Below are 17,063 nucleotides of genomic sequence, written 5' to 3' on the forward strand. Positions count from 1 at the left end.
CCGCCTTTGTCCGGCACAAAAAGGGATTCCGGCACAGCGGCCAGGTGCCACCCTGCTCCGCTTGTCTGCCAACCCTGCGCCCCAAGTGTGCTGCTCCTTTCTTAACTCATTTCTCCCTTCTGCTTTCTCTTTAACACAAGCGGCACAACAACATCGCACAATCCGCTTTGACAAGCAGCGCTTGTGAACGAGTGAGTGGTGCTTGCACTAAATTAAAAGCCCAACGTGCGTGAAAGCTGAGCTTCTGTTCGCTCAGACCTCCTTACCTGTGTAGATGACGTGACTTTATGGTGTTGCTGTGTGGGTTTTAAGAGGTCTGGGATAGAGGTGAGGAAGCGTTAAACTCCTTCAAAGGAGCTGCCCAAAGCAGTGCCTTCAGTCCCTCTTTGCCTGGGGAGTAGGACCGGTGCTGTTGAACGCAGGCAGCAGCACGAGCAGGGCTCCTGCACCAGCAGGGACATGCCACGAGCCAGCAGGGACCGTGGCACCAGAGGGGACCGTGGCACCAGCCGTGCCCAAGGTCTGAACGGGGTGGCAAAGTCAGGTGCTGCTAACAGGCTGCATTAACAGCCCAGGCAAGGCGTGGTGAGCATCCACCAGTACTTTGGGAGCCATCCAAGGAGTCCTATCAAGAGCAAATTGTTCTAATATTCTCTAGGACAAAAAAGGAGCAAACCAATCTGGCTGATATGTGAGGAAAGAGAATTCAAGTTCATTTAAAGCACTGCTCAGTTCAGGGCTGACTTTCTTTTGAGTGAACTGATGCTAAGAAATATTTTCTCACATATGGTGGGGCTTCTATGCCAACATGCTTTGATGAGAAATTTCTGACCACATTTCTTTTGGTCTTTAAGATAAGTCAAGAACCTGCGTAGCTTTGTTGAGGAATGGAGAACTGTTTGTAGCTCAGGAAGAGGCTAACATTTTAGCACAGGAGGAAGGTAAGGCAAAGGTTTAGAAGCTTTCCCCTCCTGGAGGGACACACTTTGAGAGGAGTCTGTGAGGAGAAGTCCTCTCAGCCACTGCCAGGGCTGTCTGCCTCCTCTGCAGGCTCAGGATTCTGGGAGTTCCACGAGCCTCAGCTGCCAGTGAATTTTCCTCTGAATATTTCTTGTTGTGCAGTACACAGGGAGTGTACTATATTTTGTGTTAGATTTCCTTCTGGGCTTTGAGTTGAATCTCACTAATTGTGCTGATTTTTACATCCAGATGAACTTTCTATGGATAGGAAGGAAAAGGGAAGAAGTACCATGGAAAATTAATTGCTCAAAATGTGAGTGGCCCAACCACATTAAAAAGTAAATCTAAACTGAAGTATTTTTCATTTTTTTCCCCCGGTAGGTGGGGCAAAACATGCAGTGCAAATAAAGTCTATAAGAGATGCAACAAGCTGCCAAGTGTATGACAATCAAAGTGGCAAATGAGGAGACAGGGTATGGGAAGAATCTTCAGCCCTTCCTGTTGAAGATCCAAGAGTATGAAAACAGACTCTGGTTATTGCTCATAGGTAACATGTGTTATTTGTAAAGGAGAGCAGGTGCCCCAAGCTGTTGGTGGCCCAAGCCCTGCCATGGCTGGCCCAGTTCCAGTCCTAGCTGGACCAGGGCGGTGGGCTGGGGAGGGGAGGAGGTGGGGGGATCTCGGGAGACTTCTGCTTCACGGCCGGGATGGGGGGCCGTGGGGGAGGCACGGAGGGCTGGTAGTCTGCTTTCTTGGGCAGCTGCTGCTGCTGCAGAGGCCATGTCTGATAGTTGCAAAACTCGAAGCTCTCTGGGCTCCCTGGGGGCCAAGGAGAGTCACACCTTCTCGGCTGGGATGCTGGAGCTGCGGCAGCGCGACTGCAGAGAGAGGAGGAGGCTGAGGCCCTGGCTGCCAGTGGCACACAGGGACCCTCGTGCACAGCAGGGCCCAGAGCTGGCACGGCTCCCCAGCACAGCTGGAGCTGCTGGCACAGCTGGGCCCAGCTGGACAGCTGCCCCTCAAGGCCCCGGCCAGCAGGGCACGGCTCTGGGCAGGGTCCCTGGCCAGGAGGGGGCCCCAGAGCGCCTCTGCCTTTCAAGGGCAACCTTGGCCCTGCTCTTTCTCCTCCCCACCTCCCTCTGCCTCTGCCCCGTGCCCCTGGGGCTGCTCTTGGCCAGGCAGCCTCAGTGGGAGCCAGCACTGGCTGCTGCCCTAGCAGGGCCCCCAGGACAAGGCCCAGCAACAGAGAGGCCAATGGAAGCACTGGACAGCAGCAGAAGCCTCAGCAGAGTTATTTGGAGAACCATGGACTGGCCACAACTCCACTGCAGACTCTCTGGGAATGTTCCTTCACTCTGAGCAGCATTTAAAGAAGCTGGAGGCGAGAGATCAGCAACAACTTACTGTTTCTTTTCCTTCCACCACCGGAACCCAGCATAGCACAGCACCATGGAAAGTGGCACTGTGAACAGTGTCACCACCGTGCCTATCATGCAGGACCTGCGCACGTCCTGAGGGCAGACAATTCTTCGGTTGTTCTGTGGATTCTGGGCATTTGTGTCTGACTTGCCAAGAACTTCTGTGGGAGCAATGGGGAGCGTGAGCCCGTGCTGTGCTGCACTGCTGAGCTGGCAGCACGGTGGATACGGGCAGGACGTTCTCTGTTTCCCTCAGAGCTGGGGCCTGCAGGCACCTTGCCGGCCCTTGGCACAGGCTGCGCCAGCCAACAAAGCCCAGCAGGCCGGGAGGAGAGCCCGGGGGCAGCGCAGGGCCAAAGCCATCCCTGAGCAGCCACTGCCACCCCTGGCCCTCCCTGCCCCGTGACAGCTCCCCCAGCCCCAGGGGACAGGCTCAGGCCCTGTCAGGGCCCAGCGCAGCCCCTGCTCACTCGGGAGCCAGGGCTGGCTCTGGCCCCGGGCTGGCGGCAGGGCTCCCGCTCGGGGCTGCTCCTGTGCCTTGGGCCTCTGGGCACTCAGGGCCAGCTCCGCAGCAGCTGCAGCGCCAGGGACGTTGCTGCAGCAGTCCCGTTTCCCCGGGACTCTGAACCAGCTCCAGAGGCCTGGAAGCCATGGGCAGGCCCTGGGGGAAGAGCTGCTGCCACACAGCCCTGCCCAGGGCTGAGCCCAGTACAGCAATTACCTCCTATGCCTTTGCCCATGTCTGGCAACTCCTCCTTTCCTCCATCAGGGACTGACACAGAGCCATTGCTTCCAGTATGATGTGGCGCCATCTGCACGGACTTTTGCTCCATTGCTGTGGAAAGGAAAAAGTACAGCTGGACCAGATGGAACCATTCAGCATTGCGGAGGGTGGCATCATCAGGAATCAGTACTTGTGAAGTCATGGATAATGCTCAGGAAGATGGCCAGGTTGTTAGGTCTGGGCCAGGGCCCTCCCTCCTCCATGGAGCTGCCCCTCCACATGTGCTCAGAGACTGGGAAATTGCAAGGGATCTCAGGGTGGGCATGGCCCATGGTGCAGTTTGGGTTGCCTGCCAGCAGATGCCAAATGCCTTCCTGCAGGGGCTGGGCAGAAGCTGCAGCCAAGCCAGGCTGGGAAACAGCCCTGCAGGGCGTGAAAGCAGCAGCGGGGCAGTGAGGCTGCCATGGATTCCTTCCCGCTGTGTTTCCAAAGCCCCCGGCTTCTGAGACACAGGGGTAGGCTGAGGGAAATGCACCCACCACGGCGTCTCTCCAGGTCACTCAGCATCTCATCCAGATGTTTGGCTGCTTCTAATTTCTTCTTGCCTGCCATCTCTTCCTTCTTCATTGCAGGAGGACCTTAATGGAAAATTGCTCCATTTCTCTTTCAGGCCTGAGTGGCAGTGAGGGCACCTGGGTGATTGATGCCCTCCAAGGCACTCCCTCAGCTCTGCCTTCCACTCAGGAGCAGCGGCAGGGGGAACATGTGCCTGCAGTGGCCCCACACTGGGATGGAAGGAGCCCCTTGCAGGGCAGTCTTGGCAGAAAGGACTCCCTGGAGCGGCCAGCAGCTCTAAACCCAGCCATGGGCAGGGCCAGGGCTTGGCAGTGGCAGCAGGAGCAGCTCAGGCTCCCCGGGGCTGGCAAAGGAGCTGCCAAAGGCTCAGCTCCGGGGCTCAGCCCTGGGCCCGGCCCCTTCCCTCTCTGCTCTTCTCCCTGGCTGCACAGAGCACACGGAAGGACACACTGGCATTGCACACAGGAGGAAGATGGACAGCTAAATGCTCCTTCCTCCCACAGATTGCAATCCTGTGAGATGACTCATGGTTCGAGAAAGGAGCATAGCCAGATTTCCAGATACTTTAAATCAAGAGATTATGTTAAGGGAAATGGCACATGAGGGAGCTCTTGCCACTTGGACACCAATTATTTTGTCAGGAAAGACACATGAAGAACTTGCCTCCACCATGCTCTGGAGTCTTCCAACTGTTATGCACTAGCTTTTCCATATAAGCCATGTCACGATCCCAATCTAGAAGGGAGCAAAGATCAGAAAATTTCCATGGTGTGCTGGGATTCCCCTCTCCCTTAAAGAACTGGGCACTGCAAGGGGGTCCAGTAAGGCCTTGGCTGCCAGATGTCAATGGACAAGGCCAAAGCTGCACAGGGGCCTGGGGAGCTCTGGACTGGCTCTGGCCACTCTCCACCCTCTTTGCAGGCCCTGTGCAACATCCCTGGAGTGGTGGCTGGAGCAGCCCCAGGCCCGTGGCAGCTCTGTCCCTGCCACAGAGGAAAACCTCTTTAAAGCCCTAGGCAAAACCATCCCCAGCGCTTCCCAGGGAGCAGGGAGCGCTGTTGCGGGAAAGGGCAGCCAGGCAGCCGGCTCACCTGCTCGCCACACTTGCAGTGGAGCCGCCTGTGCAGCCCAGGCAGTCAGGGCCTCGGCCAGGAGCAGCAGGAGTAGGAGTCGCAGAGCAAGGGCCATGGTGCCTTGCCCTCTGCCAGTCCCACAGCTCTTGCTGCCACCACTGTCCTGACACCACTGTCCCAATGTCAGCACCACTGCTGCCACCGCTGCTGCTGCCGCAACAGTTGTGCTCCAGGACTGACTGCTGGCTCCTTGTGCTGCTGTGCAACCGCGGGGCTCTGGGACCTCTGTGATCTCAGAGCCTGCTTGTGACCTCATGGCCAGGGTGGAGCTGTGTGGAGTCGGTTCTGCTTTCTTCGGAAGGGAGCTCATCCTGCCCAGCTGCTCTGCCCAAGGGCTGTGACACAGTCCCAGCTCAGCTGATCTCACAGGTTGGGACATGAAGGGATGGAGAGCAGCTCTGCTGAGAAGGACTTGGGGGTACTGCTAGATGAGAGGCTGGACATGAGCCAGCCATGTGCATCCAAGGGAGAGTGCCCAGCAGGTTGAAGGAGGTGACTCCCCACTCTGCTCTGGTGGGACCCCACCTGGAGTACTGTGGAAGAGGTTTTACAGTGACCTCTGTGAGCCATCGAGAAGTTAGGTAGGAGGATCCATGTTTACAACTAAAATAATTTTCTAGTAATTTTCTATGTCATTGATCATAGAAACCAAGAAAGAAAGGATAAATAAGAGAAACCTGCAACTCCCTATTCCAATGAGCATTTTGCTTGTCTCTTGTGACCAATGAGTAAAGTATAAACTTAAGAGCTTTGTAAAAATGCAGAAAAAGCATGCAGGCTAGAATAAAAACAGGGTTTGAAGTCTTCTGGAAATGGACTGTGTTGCTTTGTAGTGTCTCGGTCTCTACCACGACAGAGTACTGCATCCTGCTCTGGGTCCCCAAGACAGGAAGGACATGGACCTGTTGAATCAAGTCCACAGGAGGGACAAAATGCTCTGAGGGCTGTAGCCCTTCTGCTTTGGAGACAGGCTGGGAGAGCTGGCAGTGTTCAGCCTGGAAGAGAGAAGACTCCAGGGACACCTGATTGCTGCCTTTCAGGGCCTTCTGGGGGCTTGTAAACAGATGGGACAGAATTTTTAGTAGAGCCTTTCATGACCAGACCGAGGGGGAATGGTTTTAATCTGAAAGATGGTCAATTCAGACTAGATGAAAGAAACACATTTTTTACAGTTTGTTATGAAAACCTGGCAGAGGTTGCCCAGAGAGGTGGACATCCATCCCTGCAGACATTCAAGCTCCTGCTCTGAGCAACCTGACCTAGTTCAAGGTGTCCCTGCTCACTCCAGGCCATTGGGACTAGATGGCCTTTAAATGTCCCTTCCTACCCAAGCCATTCTGTGCTCCTGTGCACCATCAAAGCAGTGCTGCATTAGTGCTGGGCTGATTATGCTGGCACCTGTATTTTGGTACTTGTGCCATTTAGCAATTGGCCACGAGAGGATTGATGGGCTGGGCAGTGAAGTCTGCAAATAACACACAGTGTGCTCAAGGAGAAACAGGAGAGGAACAGGGCTTCCAGTTCAGATAAATGCCAGCATTTTGCTGCCCATTCCTGGTTAGAGAAATAAAGGAATGTCCTGAAGATTCCTTCATGTGGGTGCATTATTGGCCATATCAGTACTTGTGTTCTGTAAAACAGGTAAGGTGTTACAGCTTCTTGCCCCATTTATCCCTGGATAAACCCCAAATACTGCATTGCTCCTTGTATACTTTCTTCCAAGTCAGGGCAAATTTTGTTCATTACTGAGTGGGACATATTCATCTGTTCACAAGCAAATTCCTCTTGCCACTCACACAACGGCAAGACTGCTTTGTTGATTTGCTCTAATCAGACTGTAATTAAGGCCTACCTCTCACTAGAATTAAAGCTGATGCATTGGGAGGCAAAGTGTTGAGTCATTTCTCCTGGAGTCTGGCACTGTAGAGAGTTGTTCTGTAAGTAAATGACATTTGAAGATAGGTGTAATCTACCATACTTCTGGCATACTAGAAGTGAGAAAACAGCTTTTGAAACAGGATTTTATCCTTTCTTCCTCCTCCTCCTCCCAGGAATTTTAATCGCTGAGGTCTAAGCTCTTCAGCTGCCTCACAAACATTGTTTTAATTCAGGCAGGTATCCATGCATTGAGCCACAAATCAGGACCGTGGTGTGAACCTTGAAGCAATGTAGGTTTATAGCACTGAAAATAGTAACCCATTACCCAGGTTAAGCCAAGCATTTCCCAAATAACTCCACATGTCCTCAGAGATGTTTCAAAAGGGATCATTGTTATAGGTGGGAGTGGGAAGAAAGAGTGTCCTCAAAATTAAAAATACAGCTTTCTGAGATCTTTATATTTCTATAAAAAGAGAGTCCAAATTGTTCTTCTACGGAACATTAACTATGAAGTGAATGACAGATTGTCAAAATAATTCCTTGGGGAACCAAAAAAAACCATAAATAAAAACAAGTTTACATGTAGATAATAAGTAAACCATCATGCTGAGGAAAAACCCAGACCTGCAAAAACTAAAATGAATTAGGCTGTATCGTCTGTCTCAATACAAAAAAACCCAAATACTGAAAAGAATCAGAGATCCTCAAGGGCATTACTAAATATAGAAACTTCCAGGTACTGGGAAAAATGAAGGAAACTGTAGTGTGCAATTCACAGATGTAACCTCGAATTTATTGGTGGATTTGTTGCAAAATTTCTGAGAGCAGAGTGGAAAATCATAGGGGCTGATCAGACCACGTGTGGGCATTTACAGCAGTCTGAGGGATTTACAACTGGAGGGAGGAAAAGCAGCACACAATTCCTGGGACAATCTCTTTGCTGGCTGTGGACTTTTTGACAGTCTGTCCCCTGAGGTTGGGGGAGCTGTCACGGGGCAGGGAGGGCCAGGGGTGGCAGTGGCTGCTCAGGGATGGCTTTGGCCCGTGTCCCTGGCAGCAGCCACTGCCCAAGCAGCTGCGCTGCCCCTGGGCTCTCCTCCCGGCCTGCTGGGCTTTGTTGGCTGGCGCAGCCTGTGCCAAGGGCCGGCAAGGTGCCTGCAGGCCCCAGCTCTGGGGGAAACAGAGAACGTCCTGCCCGTATTCACCGTGCTGCCAGCTCAGCAGTGCAGCACAGCACGGGCTCACGCTCCCCATCGCTCCCACAGATGCAGCCGGCACCACAACACGTGTTCCCGATGCCCAGAAGGGCCTCAGAATGGGTTGCTGTTGGGGAACCCTTTATTTCCATGTGATAAGGGCAAGTTGGGCCATCTGTTTCTGCCAGGAAATAATTTGGAAGTGCTCAACTGAACCTTGAATCAGAGCTTCCCCACTGCAGTTCATGTCTTTGATTGTAATTCGGTCCTAACAGACAGTTTTATAAACCCCTCCCCTTATTTTGTATTGTTATAGCATATTTTATTACCAATGGGTTGCTCCTTTACCCCATGTGTTGTTGGTTTTGCCCCACTCGTCCATCTCTCCAAAGACATGCCCTTTTGTTCACTGTTCCTCCTCCCATTGCATGTCAGTCCCTCTCCAAGCCTGCCCCTTCCTCTAGAGACTTCCCTATCAATTTTGTATCCTTCGGAACCCCATTGGTTTGTTTAAGTTCTTCCCCTCCCCTATAATCCCCAATTGGTTTAAACCTTGTATTCCCCGCCTGGTGTTCCACCCTCAGTTTCTTCCAATTGGCTAAAGATTGGATCCTGCCCTGGGACCCTGCATTGTTTGTAAGTTGGTGTATGCCTTTAATGCAGTGTTGGTCTGGCCCTGATGGTCTGTAGAGTAATCACCTTAGGAAAACATAGAGCAGACCTCACCCTGTTCCTTGTCCCTACCCTCAGGGCAGTCCTACCCCCAAGGCAGTCCACCTGTGCTGTAGAGCAGCTGTGCCCTGCAGCCACAGCCCAGATTCGACAGTTTTCTGGGGGCAGCCCAGTGCCACTGTGGGTGTGGGCAGCTAGTGGGGCTGAAGAAATGGGGCAGCACAGCACTTCCCAAATCAGCTCTTCTGTTGCAGTAGAGAGATGCAGCTGTGACCAGATTGTCCTGGTGGTAGCAGCAGCAAAGCCCACCCGGCACCAGCACTGGCTGAGCTCCATGCCCAGGAGCAGCCGTGGATGGCCACGGTGTGGGCAGGCAGGAGCCAGGCAGGGGCTGCTGTGCCCAGCGGCGGGGCCCCGAGGGGATGGGGGAGCCCATGCTGAGCATCCCTGGGCTGAGGGCACATTTCCTTCTGTGGGATCATCTGGGCCTGGACCTGAAGAGGCACAAAGGGATATTGCCTGATGAGGGTTCCAGGAGTCCCGCATGTTTTAAATGAATTAGCTTTTTTTGATTAATAAGGAGAATTTATTCCATAATTAAAATTCAGTCGTAGAAAATCTAGAAGCAAATATCAGATTGGCCCTGAACCAGGCTAACAGCATCAGGTGAGACAGGTGGGGCATTTCTCTCCCCTGTGCATCACGAAGGGACAGCTCTCTCAAAGTCTTTTTTGTCCATTTCCAAGCTCCAAGCGGTGTGGAGGGCAGGCGTTTTTCTGCTTTCTTATGGTTGTTTTTATCCTTTTTGCATATTCATGTATTTTTTCCTTTCTTGCTGCTGCTCTTGCTGAGAGTTTCCCCAAAACTGGTAAAAAATTCACTTTGTTAGAGGAAAATCTCCTGCAATATGCATTCTAGGAGGCACACATTTATCTTATAGATGATGCAAATCGAATGCACATTGCTGAGGTTTGGTCAGACAAATAATCTTCTGGAATCAGCATTTCTGGGGATGAATATTCAGCCTAGGATTTTGGTGCATGTTGATTGCCCTGAACCCTCCTTTGTTATGCTAGGATTTTCATTAGGCGAGATTATTGTAGTCTCAGCATGAATTTGTGCAAACAATCTATCAGAATCCCTCCCTTTCTCTATTAATTTATTAAATTTGTACTTTTAGGATACACTTTGACAAAGCTTACTTATTTTCTAATTTTATGTTTAGTATTTATAAAACTTAACAACTACACTTTCATACTACTAGTCAGGGTATAAAATTAACAGCTCTTCTCATAAGGTAGATTATTCCAAATCTTTAATTTCTTTTCTTTGGATTGTCCATTATACTTTTTATATCAATGCATGTGCTTATTGTAATTTAGATATATTTTGACTCCATAGTCGTTTAAGGCTGGTAATATTTGTAAAATAAGTTTTTCATGTTTTCTTATGTTGCCTGCTAAAACGTGTCTTTATAACTGTCTCATGTTCTTGTTTTCTAATTCTTGAGCAATTTGCTTTATTCTACTCTCAGGATTTATTTCTTCTCTAGCTCTTCCAGAACAAAAAGTTTTAATATATTGCTTACAAATTTTGCCATTTTATTCTTTTTGCTCTATTTCACATTTTCTTTATTCCAGTGTCTTTTACTACTCATAGTGCACATTCTGTATTTGTTAAAATTATAGCGTACTGCACTAACTTGGGAGTGTGTATATGGCTCATTCTTTTTGGGCTTGGATGACTGATACAGTGACAATAATCCTCTGCAGTTTTAACACTCTAGCTCTCTCAAAGCCCCTTTGGGTTGCAGCCAAAGGGCCAAGATGTGTATCTTCTTGGTAGCAGAGCTTACACCTTGGGATCTAGTCACTGATGTCATTTGTCTCATTCTCAGTATTTACTTCATAAGATTTATAAGAGCCTTTTAAATTGTTTTTCAGGAATTAGGATAGCATCTGCTTATTTCTAATTGTTATAGTTTTATTTCTTTGACATTTTAGCTCTAAAGTTGTAATTAGTCTGTACACTTCTCTTTCTTTCAGCTATATTTGGCTTTTTTCCTTTATTTTAATTTGATCCTTATTAAATATCTAATGGCTTTTGTTATATCCTATCTGATTTAATGTTACTTTTAGTGTTTCTTTAAACTTAAATCTGGTTTGTATCTTATATACTTAATTTTTTTCCGATTTTTCACGAATCATATTATTGTTCTAATATATTCTTTACAGTGTTTCATTAGCTTTTACTTCTATTTCTTTTGTCTGTTATAACAAAAGCACTAAAATATTTTATTTTTTGAAATAAATTTGCATATCACACCTTAAATATTCAGTTCACTTAAAACAACCTCATGAATAATACAGTTTAAAATAAAATATTTTACTTCTCATAACAATGGGTTTTACAGCTTACAAGCTTAGGTATTAACATGCATCAGTCTATTTTACTTCAAGGAGAAGTGGTGACTTTTTAGTGAGGTTTGGCTGGTGTTTCTGTTGGTGGATTTACAGGTCTTCTGTCCTGCCTTTCTTTGCAGCTGAACCTGCTGGTGAAGGTGGTGCAGCTTCCCAAGCCACGTCCAGGACTGAGGCTCTGGGAGATGCTGAGGGTAGGTCAAGGCCTTTCTCTTGGGAGAGCTGCCAGCTCAGAGCCCAAAGCTGGGCCAGGGAGGCATTGCTGCAGGTGCCAGCACAGAACCATGCACGTGTGTGCCCTCGCCTTGCGCGATCCCCTCACCGCTCCTGCGGCTCAGTGGTGCCCGTGCAGATCAGCAGAGATGGCAGAAGCTTCTGTGGCTGTTGAGTTACAGGTGTGTCTGCAGGGAGGACTTCTCCAGCTCCTTTGCTGATTCCTACACAGAAGCCTGGCAACCATCGCAGAGGTGAGTAGTGTGTCCCTGCTGACTCCTCAGGCTGAGCCCTGCTTTTGTGGGATCCATTCCTGGGAAATGGAACTACTTTCTCTTAAGGTCCTCCACCAGAAGAGATCAAAGACATGGCAGACAAGAAATTCCAGAATCCATTAGAAATTATGTGGCAAATGCTGAAGGAAGTGCTGCAGGGAGGACAAGGTGGGTGCATTTGCCTCATGCTTCCCCTGGCACAGAGGAGCCGGGGGCTTTGGCTGCACATCTGGACACGCCGTGCCCGGCAACGTGGGAAGGAATGCATGGCAGCCTCGCTGCCCCACTGTTGCTTTCACGCCCTGCAGGGCTGTTTCCCAGCCTGGCCTGGCTGCAGCTTCTGCCCAGCCTCTGCAGGAAGGCATTTGGCATCAGCTGTCAGACAGCCACAATTGCACCACAGTCCGTGCCCACGCTCAGATCCCCTGCAAATTCCTTCTGTCCAGGCAGATCAGATGTTGGGGCTGTTTGGGGAAGGAAGCAGCCTTGGGCTGTCCCAAAATCCTGGGTGTTTTCTGATCCTCATCCATTCCTTTCACAAGTGATGCCTCCTGCAATTGTCACCTTCCCCATTCCCAGTGAGGAATGTTTCCATCTGATCCAACTGTTTCTTTTCCATTCTCCAGAAATGAAAGTAGAGCCTGTGCAGATGGAAGCACTCCCCAGAGGAAGCAGTGGTTGCATGCCAGCCTCTGCTGCAGGAAGGGAGGCCATGCCAGGCACAGGCACAGGAGGTAATTGCTGTGCCTCTGGGCCTGAGCCCTGCTGAGGCTTGAGCTGCCCTCTCTGCTGCTTGGCAGTGCGGGCACAGCCTGGATTGCACCAGCACAGCCCAGGGGAATTATCCCGAGCAGGCTCAGGGCACTGAGCAGTCCTGCTGGGGTCCCTCCGTGGGAGACATGTCCTGAAACCTGACAGTGACTGCACGGGGTGCCCACGGTGGGGAAAGGACAGAGGGGGAGAGCAAGGCTGCAGTGTGTCCTGAGAGGGCCTGGCTGTTGGCCCTTGGGATCCGGGAGGTGTCCCCACAGAAGGAGGGGAGGAGGGACAGAGGGAGGGAGCGAAAGCTGTGGCACTGCCTGCTGCATTTTTCCCCAGGGCTTTTGTGAGGATTTCTTTTGTATGTGAAGGAGAGAGGCCTGGGGCCACGCGCTGCTCCAGCCACCCCTCCCAGGGATGTTGCTGAGGGCAGGGAAAGAGTGTGGAGAGTGATCAGGAGCCAGCCCAGAGCTCCCCAGGCCCCTGGGCAGCTTTGGCCATGTCCATTCACATCTGGCTCCCACGGCCTTACCTGACTCCCTGGCAGTGCCCAGTTCTCTGTGGCAGAAGGGTATCCCAGCACACACTGGAAAATGTTCTCATCTGTGCTCCGTTCTAGATGAGGGTGCTGGGAAGGCTTCTCCATCAGCTTGGAGGAAGAAAGTTTTGAAGCCTTTGGAGCCTCCTGCAGGTATGTTCTCAGTGTGCCACCAAGGAAGAATTGTAGACAAGCGGGCAGGAACCAGGTGACAGAAGCTTCTGTGGCTGTTGTGTTACAGATGTGTCTACAGGGAGGACTTCTCCAGCTTCTTCAGCTCCTACCTTGGATGCTATGCGCAAGCCCAGCTCCCATCACAGGGGTGAGTAGTGTGTCCCTGCTGACCCCACAGGCTGAGCCTTGCTTTTGTAGGATCCATTCCTGGGAAATGGAAATATTTTTCTCTAAGCTACTCCAACAGGGAAAGTGCAAGATACAACAGATAAGATGTCCCTGCAACCATCCAAACAGATGAGGCAAGAGCTAAAGGAACCCCTGCAGACAAGAGAAGGTGGGTGCATTTCCCTCATGCTTCCCCTGGGACTCAGCAGCCAGGGGCTTTGGCTGCACATCTGGACACGCTGTGCCCGGCACAGCGGGAAGGGATCCATGGCAGCCTCGCTGCCCCGCTGCTGCTTTCATGCCCTGCAGGGCTGTTTCCCAGCCTGGCCTGACTGCAGCTTCTGCCCAGCCTCTGCAGGAAGGCATTTGGCATCAGCTGTCAGGCAGCCCAAACTGTAACACACCCTGAGATCCCCCACAATATCCAGCCCTGCAGATTAGGAAAAGGGTGGCTGTTTGGAGGTGGAAGTGCTCTCATCATGCCACTGTAACCTGGCCATTTTCCTGCTCCATAAATTTCACAAATATTACCTCTGATGCTACCACCCAAGTGGGAAACAGCCCCATCTGATGCAGCTGTCTCCCTTCTTTTGTCAAGAGATGGACATAGTGCTTCAGTGGAAGGTGACATTTCTTGAAGGAAGCACTCCATCTTCGGTGCCAGCCCCTGCTGCAGGAAAGAAGGCAAAGCCAGACACGGGCACAGGCACAGCAGGTACTTGCTGTGCCGGGCTCAGCCCTGGCCGGGGCTGTGTGGCAGCAGCTCTTCCCCCAGGGCCTGCCCTTGCCCGGCCCGGCAGCAGCCAAAGCTGGAGGCGCCTCGGCGTCCAGGCCTCTGGAGCTGGTTCAGAGCCCCGGGGAAACGGGACAGGTGCAGCAACATCCCTCAGGCTGCAGCTGCTGCGGAGCTGTCCCTGAGTGCCCAGAGGCCCAAGGCACAGGAGCAGCCCCGAGCGGGAGCCCTGCTGCCATCCGAGGGCCAGAGCCAGCCCTGGCACACAATGGAAACAGTTCTCATCTTGGTTTGCTTCCAGACTGGGATGCTGGGAAGGATTCTCCATTAGCCTGGCGCTCTGAAGTTCTGAATCCCTCTGGGCATTCTGCAGGTATGTTCTCACTGTCCCACCAAGGCGTAATGTTTGACTGACTGGTAAGAACCAGGTGACAGAAGCTTCTCTGGCTGTTGTGTTACAGGCGTGTCTGAAGGGACGACCTCACCAACTCCTACCTTGGATGCTGCACAAAAGCCCAGCTCCCATGGCAGGGGTGAGTAGTGTGTCCCTGCTGACCCCTCAGGCTGAGCCCTGCTTTTGTGGGATCCATTCCTGGGAAATGGAACTACTTTCTCTTAAGGTCCTCCACCAGAAGAGACCAAAGACATGGCAGGCAAGAAATTCCGGGACCCATTAGAAATCATGTGGCAAATGCTGAAGGAATGTCTGCAGAGAAGACAAGGTGGGTGCATTTCCCTCATGCTGCTCCTGGGACTCAGCAGCCAGGGGCTTTGGCTGCACATCTGGACACTCCGTGCCTGGCACAGCAGGAAGGGATCCATGGCAGCCTCGCTGCCCCGCTGGTGCTTTCACGCCCTGCAGGGCTGTTTCCCAGCCTGGCCTGGCTGCAGCTTCTGCCCAGCCTCTGCAGGAAGGCATTTGGCGTCAGCTGACAGACAGCCCCAATTGCACCACAGTCCATGCCCACCCTCAGATCCCCTGCAAATTCCTTCTGTCCAGGCAGATCAGATGTTGGGGCTGTTTGGGGAAGGAAGCAGCCCTGGGTTGTCCCAAAATCCTGGTTGTTTTCTGATCCTCAGCCATTCCTTTCACAAGTGATGCCTCACCTTCTCCATTCCCAGTGAGGAATGTTTCCATCTGATCCAGCTGTCTCTTTTCCCTTCTCCAGAAATGAAAGGAGAGCCTGTGCAGAAGGAAGTATTTCCCGGAGGAAGCAGTGGTTCCATGCCAGCCTCTGCTGAAGGAAGGGAGGCCATGCCAGGCACAGGCACAGGAGGTAATTGCTGTGCCTCTGGGCCTGAGCCCTGCTGAGGCTTGAGCTGCCCTCTCTGCTGCTTGGCAGTGCGGGCACAGCCTGGACTAGAGCGGCACAGCCCAGGGGAATTATCCCGAGCAGGCTCAGGGCACTCGGGTACTGAGCAGTCCTGCTGGGGTCCCTCCATGGGAGACATGTCCTGAAACCTGGCAGCGACTGCACAGGGTGCCCACGGTGGGGAAAGGACAGAGGGGGAGAGCAAGGCTGCAGTGTGTCCTGAGAGGGCCTGGCTGTTTGCCCTTGGGATCTGGGGGGTTTCCCCACAGAAGGAGGGCAGGAGGGACAGAGGGAGGGCAGGATGGATAGCTGTGGCACTGCCTGCTGCAGTTTTCCCCCATGCTTTAGGGAGGATTTCTTCTGTGTGTGAGGGGGAGAGTTCCAGGTCCCTGCACTGCTGCAGCCACCCCTCCCAGGGATGTTGCTGAGGGCAGGGAAAGAGTGTGGAGAGTGACCAGGAGCCAGCCCAGAGCTCCCCAGGCCCCTGGGCAGCTTTGGCCATGTCTATTCACATCTGGCTCCCATGGCCTTACCCGACTCCCTGGCAGTGCCCAGTTCCCTGTGGCAGAAAGAGATCCCAGCACACACTGGAAAATGTTCTCATCTGTGCTGCATTGTAGATGAGGGTGCTGAGAAGGCTTCTCCATCAGCTTGGATGAATAAAGTTTTGAAGCCCTTGGAGCCTCCTGCAGGTATGTTCTCAGTGTGCCACCAAGGAAGAATTGTAGACAAGCGGGCCGGCACCAGGTGACAGAAGCTTCTGTGGCTGTTGTGTTACAGATGTGTCTACAGGGAAGACTTCTCCAGCTTCTCCAGCTGCTACCTTGGATGCTGCACTCAAGCCCAGCTCCCATCTCAGGGGTGAGTAGTGTGTCCCTGCTGACCCCACAGGCTGAACCCTGCTTTTCTGGGATCCATTCCTGGGAAATGGAAATATTTTTCTCTAAGGTACTCCAACAGGGAAAATCCAAGATACAACAGATAAGATATCCCTGGAACCATCCAAACAGATGAGGCAAGAGCTGAAGGAATGTCTGCAGAGAAGACAAGGTGGGTGCATTTCCCTCATGCTCCTCCTGGGAGTCAGCAGCCGGGGGCTTTGGCTGCACATCTGGACACGCCATGCCCGGCACAGTGGGAAGGGATCCATGGCAGCCTCGCTGCCCCGTTGCTGCGTTCACGCCCTGCAGGGCTGTTTCCCAGCCTGGCCTGGCTGCAGCTTCTGCCCAGCCTCTGCCGGAAGTTATTTGGCATCAGCTGACAGGCCATGCCCAAACTGTAACACACCCTGAGATCCCCCACTATATCCAGCCCTGCAGATTAGGAAAAGGGTGGCTGTTTGGAGGTGGAAGTGCTCTCATCATGCCACTGTAACCTGGCCATTTTCCTGCTCCATAAATTTCACAAATATTACCTCTGATGCCACCACCCAAGTGGGAAACAGCTCCATCTGATGCAGCTGTCTCCCTTCCTTTGTCAAGAGAAGGACATAGTGCTTCAGTGGAAGGTGGTATTTCTTGAAGGAAGCACTCCATCTTCGGTGCCAGCCCCTGCTGCAGGAAGGAAGGCAAAGCCAGACACGGGCACATGCACAGCAGGTAATTGCTGTGCCGGGCTCAGGCCTGGCCGGGGTTGTGTGGCAGCAGCTCTTCTCCCAGGGCCTGCCCTTGCCCGGCCCGGCAGCAGCCAAAGCTGGAGGCGCCTCGGCTTCCAGGCCTCTGGAGCTGGTTCAGAGCCCCGGGGAAACGGGACTGGTGCAGCAACGTCCCTGGCGCTGCAGCTGCTGCGGAGCTGGCCCTGAGTGCCCAGAGGCCCAAGGCACAGGAGCAGCCCCGAGCGGGAGCCCTGCCGCCAGCCCAGGGCCAGAGCCAGCCCTGGCACACAATGGAAACAGTTCTCATCTTGGTTTGCTT

General features: G+C 52.4%; 2 protein-coding genes across 2 annotated transcripts in view; both read right to left on the minus strand.

Moving 5' to 3' along the window:
• Positions 1–17,063, minus strand: part of LOC135307521 (uncharacterized) — a 179,929-nt gene that overhangs the window by 34,941 nt on the left and 127,925 nt on the right. The window lies entirely within an intron of this gene.
• LOC135308286 (uncharacterized) lies at positions 1,592–4,526 on the minus strand. Its single transcript, XM_064433224.1, has 5 exons — positions 4,342–4,526; positions 3,642–3,740; positions 3,100–3,213; positions 2,365–2,539; positions 1,592–1,838 (listed from the first exon to the last, which is right to left on the minus strand). Exons 1-5 carry the CDS (start codon positions 4,397–4,399, stop codon positions 1,592–1,594), a joined length of 693 nt encoding a protein of 230 aa, XP_064289294.1. The 5' UTR covers positions 4,400–4,526.

This window comes from Passer domesticus, chromosome 9 (assembly GCF_036417665.1).
Source record: "Passer domesticus isolate bPasDom1 chromosome 9, bPasDom1.hap1, whole genome shotgun sequence".
Classification (NCBI taxonomy): Eukaryota; Metazoa; Chordata; class Aves; order Passeriformes; family Passeridae; genus Passer; species Passer domesticus.

Excerpts from the sequence above, each read along its gene's own strand:
- LOC135308286 (XM_064433224.1), bottom strand. The coding sequence starts at position 4,399 with ATGGCTTATATGGAAAAGCTAGTGCATAACAGTTGGAAGACTCCAGAG. Across the intron at positions 3,214-3,641 it reads TGACCTGGAGAGACGCCGTG|CAATGGAGCAAAAGTCCGTG; the intron begins GTGGGTGCATTT and ends TCCTTTCCACAG. Across the intron at positions 2,540-3,099 it reads CATGGGCAAAGGCATAGGAG|AAGTTCTTGGCAAGTCAGAC; the intron begins GTAATTGCTGTA and ends TTGCTCCCACAG.